General features: G+C 32.9%; 3 protein-coding genes across 3 annotated transcripts; 1 reads left to right on the top strand and 2 right to left on the bottom strand.

The window, feature by feature from the left end:
- Positions 1–1,466: 1,466 nt before the first annotated feature.
- Positions 1,467–2,517, top strand: LOC120167565 (acidic endochitinase-like). The gene has a single exon (XM_039176544.1). The coding sequence runs from the start codon at positions 1,499–1,501 to the stop codon at positions 2,396–2,398; it is 900 nt and encodes a 299-aa protein (XP_039032475.1). The 5' UTR covers positions 1,467–1,498; the 3' UTR covers positions 2,399–2,517.
- A 209-nt stretch (positions 2,518–2,726) lies between these two features.
- Positions 2,727–4,166, bottom strand: LOC120167591. The gene has a single exon (XM_039176563.1). The coding sequence runs from the start codon at positions 4,164–4,166 to the stop codon at positions 2,727–2,729; it is 1,440 nt and encodes a 479-aa protein (XP_039032494.1).
- A 46-nt stretch (positions 4,167–4,212) lies between these two features.
- LOC120167590 lies at positions 4,213–5,388 on the bottom strand. Its single transcript, XM_039176562.1, has one exon. The coding sequence runs from the start codon at positions 5,386–5,388 to the stop codon at positions 4,213–4,215; it is 1,176 nt and encodes a 391-aa protein (XP_039032493.1).
- Between the last annotated feature and the right edge of the window lie 10,909 nt (positions 5,389–16,297).

Here is a 16,297-nt window from a genome sequence, read left to right as displayed (position 1 = left end):
CAAAGTCAATGACCAGAGTGCAAAAGAAGCTAAAATATGAGGAGCTTAATGATGATTTTACCCTAATTGTGACCAAAACGTAAAACACGCTGAAACTGAAGGATCTGGAATGCGATTTAACTCTGAAACACAAAGCAAAAAGAAGCTAGAATATGAGAACCTGGTGAGTGATTTACCCATTTTTCATACAAACAAAATATCATTCCTTACACGTAACTTTGCTAGAAAATTATCAAAGCTTCAAACGCATTCTCGCCAGCCACACACCGACCCTCAGACGACCGGCCACCGAGTCGGTGACCGACCTATACCCATCGGCGACCTCGACCGATACCGGAGGAGGACCGACCGAACTCCTTTTCCCCCGTTCAAACTCTCTCTCGTTCTTTCTCTCCCCGTTCTTTCTCTTCACAACGCCGAGGACGTAAAACCGACCCTCAACGCCGGCCACCGTGACCTTGTGACCCCCTCGCTCCCTCACGATCGTTTTCGACCGGCCGGTGAAGATCTAGACGACATAAACGACCCTCACCCCTCGCTCATCACTCACACAACCGAAACCCCGAAAACCACCCTCCTACCATCGACCTCTCGGTCGAAACTTCCTATCTTTCGCCGACCACCAACAACCGAAGTTTCCTAGCCGTGAGAGGGTCTATCTTACACGCCGGCCACGGCTCAACCGTGGCCACTCCCTCTACCCGTGAACCCCCACGAAAACCCAAAAACCAAACAAAAAAGGAAAGCTAGATAAGAAAGCAGTAAATGGAGAGAAAAAGTTAGAAAGAACTCAAGAAGTCTCTTTCATTCCTCTTTTTAGGGACAAAGCCTCCAATCTTTTACATAGGGTAGGGTGGTTTGGGTATTAATAATCCTAATTGAAACATTATAATATTAATTTTTTACAAATAAAATAATAATAAAATAAAAAATGGTGTTTACAATTATAATATTTATAAAAAATTAAATATAAATATGATAAACTTGACTTTAAAATTTAAAAAAACTTTGAATAATAAAATAGTACTTATAATTCAACTAACTCGAATTTATTCATACTCGACTCAATTCAATCGACACTCATCCTTACATTTAACACAAAAGAATTTATAAAAGCTAAAAGAGTCCGACTAACATTTTTTTCATTACTTTGCATTGTATTTTTGGCAATAAAATGACAAAGATGAACAAATAAAATGGGGAGTTGATGACCACTTTATCGGCTACTAATTCATGTTGTTATATACTTGAATGTTTCTAGCTTTTGTCATGCCTCATGCATCTGTTTATAAACTTTCCAATATGAGCATTTCAAGGGAGAAGAAACAATCATAAGCTAACAAAATAGCAAACAATGCCTTGAATTTCATGGCTGTAGTTCAGAAGAAATTTAAATTTTATTTAGTTTCTGGCAAGCCTTATCACCAGTAAAAGGATCATCTCTTGAACAATTTAAGCATAAAAAAACATTCGAACACTCGCAGACCAGAAACGAAAGATGGCTATTAAGTCGGCAATCTCCTTTGCATTCATCAGCTCAGTGATTCTGGTGCTTGTTTTGGGTACCGATGTCGGTGACATTGCGATCTACTGGGGTCAGAGTGGAAACGAAGGCACATTACCAGAGTCGTGTGCGACCGGAAACTATGGCTTTGTCAACTTAGCATTCCTTCCCACATTCGGAAATGGTCAGACTCCGATGATCAACCTTGCTGGTCATTGTGATCCTTATAGCAATGGATGCACTAATTTAAGCTCAGACATCAAATCATGTCAAGCAAAGGGGATTAAAGTAATGCTTTCTATTGGAGGAGGAGCAGGGGGCTATTACCTTTCCTCATCCCATGATGCTAGACAGGTTGCAACCTACTTGTGGAACAATTTTTTGGGCGGAAAATCGGTTTCTCGACCTTTCGGTAATGCGGTTTTGGATGGAATTGATTTTGTTATCGAAGGCGGAACGAACCAACATTGGGATGATCTTGCCAGGTACCTCTCCGGGTATGGCAAACGTGGCGGCACCAAAGTATACTTGACAGCAGCCCCTCAATGTCCATTCCCGGATGCTTGGGTTGGAGGTGCCCTTAAGACTGGCCTTTTTGACTATGTTTGGGTACAATTCTATAACAACCCTACATGCCAATACACAGCTGGTGATATTGGGAACCTTGAAAATGCATGGAAGCAGTGGACTACCTATGTTCCAGCCACCAAAATTTTCTTAGGACTACCGGCATCACCCAAGGCAGCCGGTAGCGGCTTTATCCCTGTAGCTGATCTTACTTCTCAAGTACTTCCTGCCATCAAAGATTCTTCCAAGTACGAAGGCATAATGTTGTGGTCTAGGTACTATGATGAACAAAGTGGATACAGTTCTGCCATTAAAAATTATGTGTAAAAGAATTTGTATCTGTCATATTTGTATTAGTATCTGTGTTTCTGTTTGTTATATAAGCATTAATATATGTGTTTAACCATGCTTTTAATGTAATGGAAATATGTATTCTACATGTTTGAACCTTGAACCTTGCCCTCTCTTATGATCCCACTTTGAACCTAAAACTCATTCAGAGCTGTGAATTTATTATACAATTTTATATATAACTTTTTATATTACAATATTTTAATTCAGCTAACAAAACAAAAGAGCAGAATACACAATTATTTAGGAATAGTACCAGAAACATCTCCTTGATAAACACCACTAGTTAACACAAAGCAGGACACTAAGTGCTATATTTCAGTGGCAACTGTTCTTCTGAATCCACTGAAAGTTCCTCATCTATCACAGATTCCTGGAATCTCTTTGGAAGAAAACATCGACCACCGAGACGCTGTTGGTAGTGTATGGTTGCTGCAAAGAATAGACCCAACACAATAATAATGAAGTCCCAAGCAGTTGAGTAGTAGTCTGCAGCATGATTTGCATAAATGTATGTGTCTTCTATATCAGCATAGGTGTTTGCCCTGTAAAGATCATATCCATGGGGCAACAGGCGAACAACAGTGATTCCGATGTAATAGAATCGAGACAGAGCTGGTTCTCTTGAATTCTGAAGCATGTTGAAGATGATTTGAGGGAAAAGAAAGACATCCAGGATTAAACCAGCATAAGGTCTTGAACTCCCCAAAATGATTTCATCCTTGTAGTACCAAGAATGCCTTCTGGTTTGATGTACACTCTGCCTCGACTTAATGAAAAACGCGATCATAGCTCCAGTTATGTACACCAGAAAACACACGTACAGCCCCCTCTTTTCTGCAGTCCACAAGGCTTTTTTCTTTCCAGTGGAGCATCTAGCAGTCCATGAGAGCATCAGAAGACGGATTTGCAGCAGAAAAGCCACCATTGTGACAACCCGAATGATCACCTCATTCATTTCGATCCATGTTCCACCTCTAATCAAGACTGATCTTTCGCTATCTTGTTCAAACATTGCTTCGAGATTTAGAACCAAAGGGATCAAGTGTCCCAAGGCTAGAATAACAAGCATGAGAAGTGAAACCAAAGGACCAGCGCCACGCTGCTTCCGAACATGAAAGATTTGAAACGCTGCAAAGATAATTGCAAGAGTGTTGGATATGACCGACATGATCATCTCAAAATTCATTCTCCACATCGATTCGGTTATCCAATGGTGATAATGAGCCCATCCCGAAAACTGCATAGGCGTGAAGTACAAAGGATCGGTATTCTTGCGCATGCTCTCGATGCTTCCCTTGATCTTACTTCTCCTGTCTGAGTTCCGTGGAGGAAAATAGACATTCACAAGAATCTCACAATCCATCGAATGACTTGAAAACGATTTCTCACCCGACATTAAACGGCTGCAGCCAACCATGCATAGGCTACCTGTTGCAGTATCATAAATCCCTTCAGCAGAAATCCAGAGTTTCGTTCCCAGATATCCATTTGAAGAGTTCTTAACTGGATTAAGGCCAGGATAGACTTCCGAGGTAGGTAGTGTAATTCTCATTTTATAGCTGACATTAAGCGAGCCGCTGCTGGAATTAGAGTTAACACCAGGATGTTTAGGCTTTGAGCTCGAGGATGGTATTAGATATAGAAATCTCTGATACGACTGATCACCAACCGTGAGAATATCCGAAGAACCCCATCCGATATTTACTTTGGAACCATTGAGGAATGACATTCTAAAACCCATGTCTCCAGAATAAGCATCTGGATACTGTACCCTGCTGCTCCTAGTCCTAGGATTCTTCTTTGGACAAGATTTCTTCACCTTGTCCATCTTCATACTTCAAACCTTGAAGTTGAATCTTTCCACTATAATGGCCAGTATTTCGGAACTCAATCCTATCAAAGAAACCAGCTTCATTCCTCTTCTTAAGGCTCCAGATTTCACCTACAACAGTACCTGTGCGTCTGATAGACAAGACTGCTGGGAATCTTAAGCTTAACCGTGTAGTGCAGTCTCTGACACGAGACGTCTCCAAGGAGCTAGATGCATCATAGATTCGGCAAGCGGCGATACAAAGCCGATTGCTCTTTGCATCCCAAGTTCCTTCTCCAATTAATGAAGTGATGATGTTGGGACAGATATAATATCCCCTGTAGCTATTGTTCCGAAATTCTATCAGAAACCTCAAGCTTAGCCCATCTGCTGAGCATTGAATCGTACTCAACGACATCACGGGTGGCAAATATCCGATGTTATCTCCAAATGGACTGCAACTCTTTGAAGAATCACAGCCACTTGCATACTCCAGTTCGAAAGCATTTTCTCCCCCAGACAACATATCGCAAATAGTTCGAGTTCGTGACAAGCTGAGGGACAACTTCGGTTGGACATCGGTTCCCAGGGGACACCCTTGGCTAATTGTGTAACCGTAATTCACTTGAGGAAACATCAGCAGTGATATTTTCTCAAAGTAATTTGGATCATTAGCAGACTTCAAGCTAGCAATGGTCCCTGTGACTAACGTGCTGATATTACTTGAACTCTTAAGATTATTAATCTTAAGAACAGCTTCAAGCTGAAGCAATTTACCTTCATCGGAGTAAGTATAGCTCGATCCCACCATGCAAAGCTTCCCAGTGGTTCGAGACCAGAAGCCATGAAAATCGAAGTCCAGAATTCCGCGATCTCTGGAATCGCTCGAACTCGAAATGAATGAGCCGCCACGGTTGAAACTCTGTTCGTAGTAATACGAAGTTTTGAAGATCAGGTTTCCTTCCACCTTGAACACATCCTCGACATCAGTTGCGTATACGTGGTGAGTTTCGAAAACGACTGCTTTTGATTCCGGGGGATAGTACATAACTGAACGATTGCTTAGGACATTATCCCCACCACTGAAGTAACCATTCTGACGTCCAAAATAAAGGCATGTTATTGAACTCTTCATCACCTGGTGCCGATTCATGAACGACTGAGTTACAGTGACGACCATAATTAAGTTCAGTTGCAGTGCCAGAGACTATATTAAGGAACAACAAAGGGAAGATGATAAACAACAAGAAAGCACGAAAAAACGAAAGTTTTGGTGTAGAGAATGTGGAACAATCCATAACTATGGACTTGAATTGCTTCGGAGAAGAAGATTGTGAGAAGGAACTTATAGCAAACATGGAAATGTTCTCTAATATATATCAACTCTAAACATTTCTCGCTGGACAGAGGAAATTTCCAAGAAGAAGAGGTTGAAGACATTGACTAAAAATGGTGAAGTTTTTGGGACCATAGATTAGCCAGTTTTTGGGGTGCAAACAGAATCTTGGGTTTTGAAGACTTTTCTTGGTATGTCCTACAGGCTACGGTTGACTTGACTTCTTAATTAGTGTAGAGAGATGATGATGAAACTTCCTTCTTGGTATGTCCTACAGGCTACGGTTGACTTGACTTCATAATTAGTGTAGAGAGATGATGATGAAACTTCGTTCTTGGTATGTCCCGATCTGTAAAACTGATTGAAATCGACTCGAGTTAAAATTATTTTTGATCTGCACTGTAGCGATTCGAAACCGACTCGAGTCGGAACTGGTGTTGACCTGAACCCGAGTTGGACCTGGAAATTGTGGATCCGAACCCGACCTGCATCCGACCTGAGAACGACCTGAACCCGAATTTAACCGAAAATATGATACCCGAACCCGAACTGCAACTGACTGATATGAACCCGAACCCGAGATTGACCTGGCCAATAACTGGTATTACCCGACCTGTTTTCAACCTGACTTGTTTTTAACCTGACCTGTTTTCAACATGACATGTTTTTAACCTGACCTGTAAATGATCCAACTTGTTAATGATCTGATCTGATATTTACCTGACTTATATATTACCATGGATGAAATTATAAGATTTTAATAAAATTATGAGTTTTTTAGTTTATGATGTAATTAAAAAATTAATATGATTACTTTTTAAATGTTATAATAAAATATTTATTTTGATAATTAAATTAATAAATATACCTATTATATAAAATTATTTAAAAAATTTTAAAAATTATTTAAAAGTACATTAGATAAAACATGATTAATAATGCAAAGGAAAATTAATATAGTTTAATTTATATAAATTATATAGTTTAATTTATATAAAGACAAAATAATATTAATAATGAAATTATTTATTATGTAATATATATTAACGTTTTACATTATTAATATAAATAATTTTGGCAATACATTAGTTTACAAAGGCCAATACATAAGCTCACTCTTTTATTACAAATATATATGTATTAGTGCTAGTCCATTTAAATTAGGGTTTATGTTTAGTGTTTATGATTTAAAGTTTAGAATTAAGATTTATGATTTAGGGTTTAGGGTTTCTATAAATTATATATTTTATTACTTTATATAATTTATGCATAGTGTTTCTATAAACTATATAAGTAATTCACTTTATATAGTTTATATATATATAGTATATATATACTATACATGGTTTATACATACATATTATATAAAATTATTTAATAAAATTAATAAAATTATTTAAATGTAAATTATATAAAACATGATTAATTAGGTGTTAAATAATTAGTATTTCACATTGCATATTATATGATTCATAAATAGTAGTACATGTCATATTAATTTAAATTGCATAATTTGTATTTTAGTTGCATGTTAGGTTAATTCACATTAATGGCTCATTTATTTTGTTGTTATAAATAAGTAATAATAAAACCCAAAAATAAGTCCATTTGCAATAGTGCTAGTACATTAACATTAGTTTGCATAGGCCCAATGCAAGTCCACTCTTTTATTACAAATATATATGTATTAGTCCTAGTCCATTTAAATTAGGGTTTATAATTTAGAATTTAGGGTTTCTATAAACTATATATTTTATTACTTTATATAGTTTATGCATAGTGTTTCTATAAACTATATAAGTAATTTACTTTATATAGTTTATATATATAGTTTATATATACTATACATGGTTTATACATACATATTATATAAAATTATTTAATAAAATTATTTAAATGTAAATTATATAAAACATGATTAATTAGGTGTTAAATAATTAGTATGTCACATTGCATATTATATGGTTCATAAATAGTAGTACATGTCATATTAATTTAAATTGCATAATTTGTATTTTAGTTGCATGTTAGGTTAATTCACATTAATGGCTCATTTATTTTGTTGTTATGAATAAGTAATAATAAAACCCAAAAATAAGTCCATTTGCAATAGTGCTAGTCCATTAACATTAGTTTACATAGGCCCAATGCAAGCCCACTCTTTTATTACAAATATATATGCATTAGTGCTAGTCCATTTAAATTAGGGTTTATGGTTTAGTGTTTATGGTTTAAAGTTTAGAATTAGGGTTTATAATTTAGGGTTTAGGGTTTCTATAAACTATATATTTTATTACTTTATATAGTTTATGCATAATGTTTCTATAAACTATATAAGTAATTTACTTTATATAGTTTATATATATATATAGTTTATATATACTATACATGGTTTATACATACATATTATATAAAATTATTTAATAAAATTAATAAAATTATTTAAATGTAAATTATATAAAACATGATTAATTAGGTGTTAAATAATTAGTATGTCACATTGCATATTATATGGTTCATAAATAATAGTACATGTCATATTAATTTAAATTGCATAATTTGTATTTTAGTCGCATGTTAGGTTAATTCACATTAATGGCTCATTTATTTTGTTGTTATGAATAAGTAATAATAAAACCCAAAAATAAGTCCATTTGCAATAGTGCTAGTCCATTAACATTAGTTTGCATAGGCCCAATGCAAGTCCACTCTTTTATTACAAATATATATGTATTAGTCTATTTAAATTAGGGTTTATGATTTAGGATTTAGGGTTTCTATAAACTATATATTTTATTACTTTATATAGTTTATGCATAGTGTTTCTATAAACTATATAAGTAATTTACTTTATATAGTTTATATATATAGTTTATATATACTATACATGGTTTATACATACATATTATATAAAATTATTTAATAAAATTAATAAAATTATTTAAATGTAAATTATATAAAACATGATTAATTAGGTGTTAAATAATTAGTATGTTACATTGCATATTATATGGTTCATAAATAGTAGTACATGTCATATTAGTTTAAATTGCATAATTTGTATTTTAGTTGCATGTTAGGTTAATTCACATTAATGGCTCATTTATTTTATTGTTATGAATAAGTAATAATAAAACCCAAAAATAAGTCCATTTGCAATAATGCTAGTCCATTAACATTAGTTTACATTGGCCCAATACAAGCCCACTCTTTTATTACAAATATATATGCATTAGTGCTAGTCCATTTAAATTAGGGTTTATGGTTTAGTGTTTATGGTTTAAAGTTTAGAATTAGGGTTTATGATTTAGGGTTTAGGGTTTCTATAAACTATATATTTTATTACTTTATATACTTTATGCATAGTGTTTCTATAAACTATATAAGTAATTTACTTTATATAGTTTATATATATATAGTTTATATATACTATACATGGTTTATACATACATATTATATAAAATTAATAAAATTATTTAAATGTAAATTATATAAAACATGATTAATTAGGTGTTAAATAATTAGTATGTCACATTGCATATTATATGGTTCATAAATAGTAGTACATGTCATATTAATTTAAATTGCATAATTTGTATTTTAGTTGTATGTTAGGTTAATTCACATTAATGGCTCATTTATTTTGTTGTTATGAATAAGTAATAATAAAACCCAAAAATAAGTCCATTTGCAATAGTGCTAGTCCATTAACATTAGTTTACATAGGCCCAATGTAAGCCCACTCTTTTATTACAAATATATATGCATTAGTGATAGTCTATTTACATTAGGGTTTATGATTTAGTGTTTGTGATTTAAAGTTTATGGTTTATGATTTAGGATTTCTATAAACTATATATTTTATTACTTTATATATATATATATATATATATATATATATATATATATACTATACATGGTTTATACATACATATTATATAAATTTATTTAATAAAATTATTTAAATGTAAATTATATAAAACATGATTAATTATGTGTTAAATAATTAGTATGTCACATTCCATATTATATGGTTCATAAATAGTAGTACATGTCATATTAGTGTTTGTCCATTTATATTAGGGTTCATGGTTTAGTGTTCATGGTTTAAAGTTAGGATGTATGGTTTAGGGTTTAGGGTTTCTATAAACTATATATTTTATTACTTTATATAATTTATGCATAGTATTTCTATAAACTATATAAGTAATTTACTTTATATAGCATATATATATAAACTATATAAAGTAAATTGCTTATATAGTTTATAGAAATACTATGCATATTACATTAATATACATATCATACATGCATTAATAAATTATACATATATGCATATATATTATACATGCATGCATTAATAAATTATATATACATATCATACATTCGAATTTATAGTCAAGATATTAAAAATTATAATCAATAAAATTCAGGCGCGATTGTTTCCCAAATTGTCAAATAAAATTCCCGTGTTTGTTTTTAAAATTCAAAATAATAAAATTCAAAGTTGGTGACAGGACTACAATTTTTTAAAATTTTGCCCAAATTACCAAATAATGGCGCGATTGTTTCCGCACCAAAAATCAATCCCGTGTTTTCAAATCACAAAAGAATTACATTATTACATTAATATATACATACATATTATATAAAATTATTTAATAAAATTAATAAAATTATTTAAATGTAAATTATATAAAACATGATTAATTTAGTCATTTTTATATTAATTTAAACCTCACATTTTAAATTTATTTCGATTTAGTCCCTTACCTATGTGTGTTGTTTAATTTATATTTTAAGATTTTATTTGTAATTTTACATTTCTTCAATTTTGTCATTAATTTTATTTTTTTTACAAAATTGATCAATGATTATTTATTTTTCTCTTATTTTACTCGAAATCATATACAATTACAACTTTCAATTCACAAAAGATGAAAAATTAATTAATCCAAAAAAATAAAAACGACCCGACCTGAACTCAATCCGTATCCGATAAACATCCGACCTGAATTTTATCTGTCAATGATGTGACCCGATCTGAACGAGATCCGACTGAAGTCAACCCGAACCTGAATTAACCTGGTATTTATCTGCTTCGGACCTGAATTGTTTTGACCTAAACTGAAATCGATCCGAACTGAAAATGACCCGACCTGAACCCGATCTGGATCTGGTGTCAAATCAACCTGAAAATAACCCGAACTGATTTGACCTGACCTGAACCCGATCTGGATCTGGTATCAAATTAACCTGAATTGACCTGTATCCGATTTTACCCGACGTGTCAAGATCCGACTGAAACCTGACCGATTACCTGTTTTTACAGCCCTATGTCCTACAGCCTACACTTGAATTGACTTTATAACTAGTGCAGAGAGATGATGAAAGTTCCTTTTAAAAATATGGTCCATCCTTTATTTTCAGACCTCAAACTTTCCACCTTGCTTTCGCTCGTCATTTTCCATGCAAGTTGTGTGTGTGTGTGTGTGTTTTATATTTTAAAATAAGCCCAAAACTGCTCTTAACGGACCCACTAACAGTCCTATAACAATGGCTTACAAGAATACTAAACCGACTAACAATATTGCAATTGAATCAAGTGATTAACCCTTTTACTAACCTTCCCCTCGGCTTCTTCAACTCTTGCATCAAATAGCCGACGAGTCTATGGCAAACGCCACACACTGACATGCATTAGTATAAAATAGGGTAAAATTTATAAATGATCATTATATTATGGTAAATGACCTTTCTAATCGTTTAATATTTAAAAATTATAAAATAAACAGTAAACTTTATATTTTATTAAAGTAAGCTTCAATCCTTAACTATTTCATCTCTCAATTATGGCTAATCCATGGCTCTGGGACTTGTCTTCACAATCAATTTAGTATGATTAAGTTATTTGGTGTCAACTAACATCAAATATTAAAATTGGTAATCATACATCTTATCCCACAACACCAAGTATCATAAATAATAAATTAGCAGGTATCACTAAGCATCACGTATTATAAATAACATTTACACTTAGTATCATGCAACATCAAGTTTTATGAATAATATCTATACTTGGAATCACACAACATCAAGCATATTAAGTAATATATGCATTTGATATCACACAACGTCAAGTAACAAATAGAATTGACACCTAGTATCATTAAGCATCAGGTAACAATGATAGGGGTGGTACTCAATATCACTAAGCATCGAGTATTAATCCACCAATAATATATATTTTCCTCGTATCACTAAGCGTCAGACTATAAAATCACGAATGTTTGTATAATTTATCGTTATATGCGATTACATACATACATAAGTGTTCATTGGTCACATATATCAACAATCACCTCTCAAGGCAAATCACTATAATATGATTAAATAATCGCAATATTTATTTATTCATAAGGTATAAAATTTTAATTAATATAAGTATACGAGAGGTAAGATCACAAGCAGCATTGGAAAAAGAGATCTAATTTTTAATTAATATATACATCGATGAGAATCAATTGCAAGCAACTCAACTTCCATAAAAGAGATGTCATTTTTACATGATATATAAGTATATAATCTGTATATATGTCCTTTCTCCTCGTTATACAAAAATACATATCGATAACGAAGCGTTATTCAGGATCAACACAGCCCCAAGAAAAAGGCTCTTTAAATATTTGATATTTAATCTAACTAAGCGTAACCACAATATCCATACTCACACTTCACTCCAGCTGAGCATTGTTTGTCACACTTACCTCAGTGTTTAACATTGTTGACAACATCCGTACAAACCCCACCACAGCAACGTTGCCCGAACTGGCATCGGTTCCCGCATACTCCGCAGTTATTCCAATCCCGGAGCGCGTTTCGACAATGCGTCTTGCAGCAATACAGTATGCCGGTCCCGTTGTTCACGGAAACGCCGTTGGATATGTTTTGATAGGGTTCGGATTCGCAATGTGCACCTTTCCTGATCTTACCTTTCTTCGCTGAGGTCGTTAAGAACCGGCTTCTTGATCGAAGGTTTGGGATGATGAGAGGATGATCTAGCACGTATTCTTCTTCGTCATCGAAGTCTTCGATTCGAAATGAGAAAGTTGCTTGAGGATTGAAATTGCAATGGAGAGAAAGGCTATAAGCTGGAGAATGTTATTAGAAGCCATTGCTTTGAAATGGAAGGGAATTTTTGCACACAAGAGTGTAAGTTAAGGGAAGGTGGAGGGTGTTTTAAGCTGCAAATTTATAATAAATTATTCCATAATCTAAGGGAGGGAAACTATTTTATTCCACCAATTATAAGAGTTAAATACCAAAAAAAGTAATGTGTTGTATTCATTTTTTTTTATTTTAATTTTTGCACATATATATTTAGAGGATTGCACTCCTCGTCTCAAAAATATATATATTCAACTTATGTTTTAAATAAAAAGATTTATTTTAAACCAATATGATAAAAATATTACATTAACAATAAAAATTAATGCTTGAGTGATCATTTTAAGTAAAGTTTAAAGTTTAAATTAAAAATTAATCATTTTTATTAATGTGTTATATTATTGATGTAATTAGAGTTAATACTCGAATGATGTACTTAATCAATAATATAAATAATTACAATATAATTTTTATAAATTATAATGATTGAAATGAAAATAAAAATGATATTTTGTGTAATTTACCTATAATTAATAAATACCGGTAAATGTTTGGCCAATAAAATCAGAAAAAATTGGCCTCAATAAACGATAGTCATTTTGGCCTCAATAAATTATATTAATAGCACAAACTTTTCACTTCAAAATAGAGATACTCAAAATAATATTATTTTTTATATTTAATATTAGGGTAAAGTACACAATTAATCCCCTCACTATAGGATGTTACTTTATTTGATATTTTTCTTATTAAACCTTAATCTATTTTTATTTCATGTTAAATGATAACTGAAATCCTAATAGTTATATATATATTATTTTAAATTTTTTTATATTTGTCTTTCGTATACTTTGAAAGATGAGAGCCCATATTATTTTTTTATCTAAATTATTACTTTTGAAATTTATTGTTTAATATATAAAATGACAAAAACTTTATCTGTAAATATAACTATTTAATAGTCATTACAAAACAGATTTTCAATTAGAATGGATTATGTATCTGTCGCAACCGTCTTTTTGTTGAGTCCCGAAATTGAACTTCGACTTGAAAAATGAGTTGGCAGTCGCCACCGATCATTTATTTTAAAGCAAATAGGTTGATCGGATACCTTATTTCTTACCTGATCTGCGTCTTAACAAAGATGTGTCAGATTCGGGAGTCGGTTACAGTCAAGGAAGGGTTAGCACCCTTGAGCTGCCCTTTCGGTACTACGTAATTTCCAGTTGTCTTAAATTAAGAAAAATATAAGTTTAAATTAAAAGGTAAAATAACGATCCCCGATTACTTACCCCTGATGAGTTTACGAAAATGCCCTTAAAAAGTCATAAGATGTATTAGAGAAAAAAATGAAAATAAAATATATGGATAAAGGGAATAAAGAATTCAACATGAAGATAAAAAGGTAGAGAAAATAAAAAGGAACAAAAATAAAAATAAAAATAGACAAAAAACATAAAATAGAATAGTGATAATCTATACACGATCAATAAATAAAAACAGGGAGAGAGAAATAAAATGAAAATAAAAAAGAAAAGGTAAAAGAAGTAAAGGATGAAAATGCATATATACTATATAAAATATATATATATAATCAAATAAGAAATAACTAAAGTATATATATATAAAAATATTAAAAATATACATTTACATAAAGAATAATGGAGATATAAAAATATTTACATAATAAGACAGGTATGTAAAAATAAAATATAATAATAATAATAATAATAATAATAATATATATAATATATATATATAATGTAATATGAAATAAAAATAAAAAGAAAATTAAAATTAAAATCCAGAAAAAGGACTAAATTATAAAAACAGAAGATCGTGTGATCAATTTTGAAGCATTTCGAGGATGAATTGGGATTTCAGGGGCAAAAATGAAGCAATCAAAATAAGAGAGGATGAAAACCGAGTTTACCCTTTTTAATAGAAAAAAATGTGTGGATCCCTTAAGCTGGGTCGAGTCGCGCGCGGGTCAAAGGAGTTGGGTACGGGCTGTGTATAAAAGCCAACATTTTTTTAAAAATCTCATTGTTCTTATCTCTCGCTGAAACTCTTCCCCCCACTTATATTTCCTCTGCCTTGTTCTTCATCCACGAAGAACAGGACTGTGTTTTCCAGAAACCGGCCGCCGTGGCCTCCACACGCCGCCACCGTTGATCGGCGACAACCAACTAAAAAATGGTTTTTTTGAAAGCTCTTCGCCCGCACGTTTTAAAAATCAAAGTATTTTTCACAACCGAGCCTCGGGGAACCGTAGATCTAAGAGAGAATATCACAGTTCCCTTGTGTTCATCGGCCCCAAAATCTTTTGTTTTTTTCGAGTAAAACGACAAGGACACCACGCATGCAAGGGAAAAAAGTAATAAAGGTATAAACTTCCACCTTTTTATTTCTTCTTGAAATGTTTACAAGGATCGGGTTTTTTTACTGAGTAGTTTCGTGTGTGTGTTCTCGTGATTCGTATGAAAAACTCCCCCTATTACAAATGGATGATTACATTTATTTATAGCTTAGATTTGTGCTATTTTTGGACCTATTTGAATCCTAATAGGACTCTAACATTTGCTTGTTCACTGTGCGAGATCCTTGCGTCGTTGGTGGTTGCCGAGAGAATCGAGCATTATTTGAGAGGCGTGCGGCCGTGAGAGTGTGCGGCGCGGCTGGAACCTTGGCTTGGGTTTGGAGGCAACCCTATATACCTTTACCGTGGACCGTTGGATTCCATCTAGATCCAACAGTCACTGTTTTTGGCGGCTGGATGAGAAGTTGAGGGAGCTAGGGCTTCTGAAGACCCTAAACTATTATGGGTCACGTGCAGCTGGGCCTCGGGCCTACAAATGTAACATATATGTATGTGAATATGTATGCACCATATGTAAGAAATGAATAATATATTATGCAATATAAATTATAATATAAATATATTATATAATATCGAAGGATAAAATTTAGTGTCTTCAGCTGCCCCTCTTTGCTCATTATCGTGTAACGAAAATAGAGTAAAGATTAAAAGACACAAATTTTGTTCATGTCAAATGTCCTTTTGTGCGGAGTTGAAATTTGATATTGAGACTGATTTATCGAAATGACTCCCTCTCCGTGAGGTTAAGTTTAAACTGGAAAACTCTGAGCACGAAATCCATCGTCGTGAAGTTGAAAATGAGCTAAAAGCTTTTGGCAAGTGGCCTCTGAATCGTCTTCTGGCTCAAGATACTTCATCGTGAAGGTGAAACTTGACCTGAAAACTTTGGTGTTGATGTGTTACAGATGACTCCTTCGTCGTGAAGTAAGGTCAACCTATTAGGGTACAATACCCTTCGTTGTGAAATTGTATATGTATATGGCCCCTTCGTCGTGAAGTTGAGCCTGAGAATTGGATATCCTTCGTCGTGAAGTTGAAATCCAATGTAAGTTGCGTTATTTCGAGGCCAATATCATTCGCTGCGAAGTTGAAATTGACTCTGAAACTGGAAAGTGTGTTGACAGACAATCATTCTTTGAGTTGAATATCCATTGCCGTGAAGTTGAAATCCAATCTAAA

The sequence above is a fragment of the Hibiscus syriacus genome, unplaced genomic scaffold (assembly GCF_006381635.1).
Source record: "Hibiscus syriacus cultivar Baekdansim isolate YM2019G1 unplaced genomic scaffold, ASM638163v2 tig00111689_pilon, whole genome shotgun sequence".
In the NCBI taxonomy this organism is placed as follows: domain Eukaryota; kingdom Viridiplantae; phylum Streptophyta; class Magnoliopsida; order Malvales; family Malvaceae; genus Hibiscus; species Hibiscus syriacus.
Note: the sequence above shows the minus strand (reverse complement) of the source record. Positions and strands in the feature narration are given on the sequence as shown.

Coding starts and splice junctions, on each gene's coding strand:
- LOC120167565 (XM_039176544.1), top strand. CDS start 1,499: ATGGCTATTAAGTCGGCAATCTCCTTTGCATTCATCAGCTCAGTGATT.
- LOC120167591 (XM_039176563.1), bottom strand. CDS start 4,166: ATGGGTTTTAGAATGTCATTCCTCAATGGTTCCAAAGTAAATATCGGA.
- LOC120167590 (XM_039176562.1), bottom strand. CDS start 5,388: ATGAATCGGCACCAGGTGATGAAGAGTTCAATAACATGCCTTTATTTT.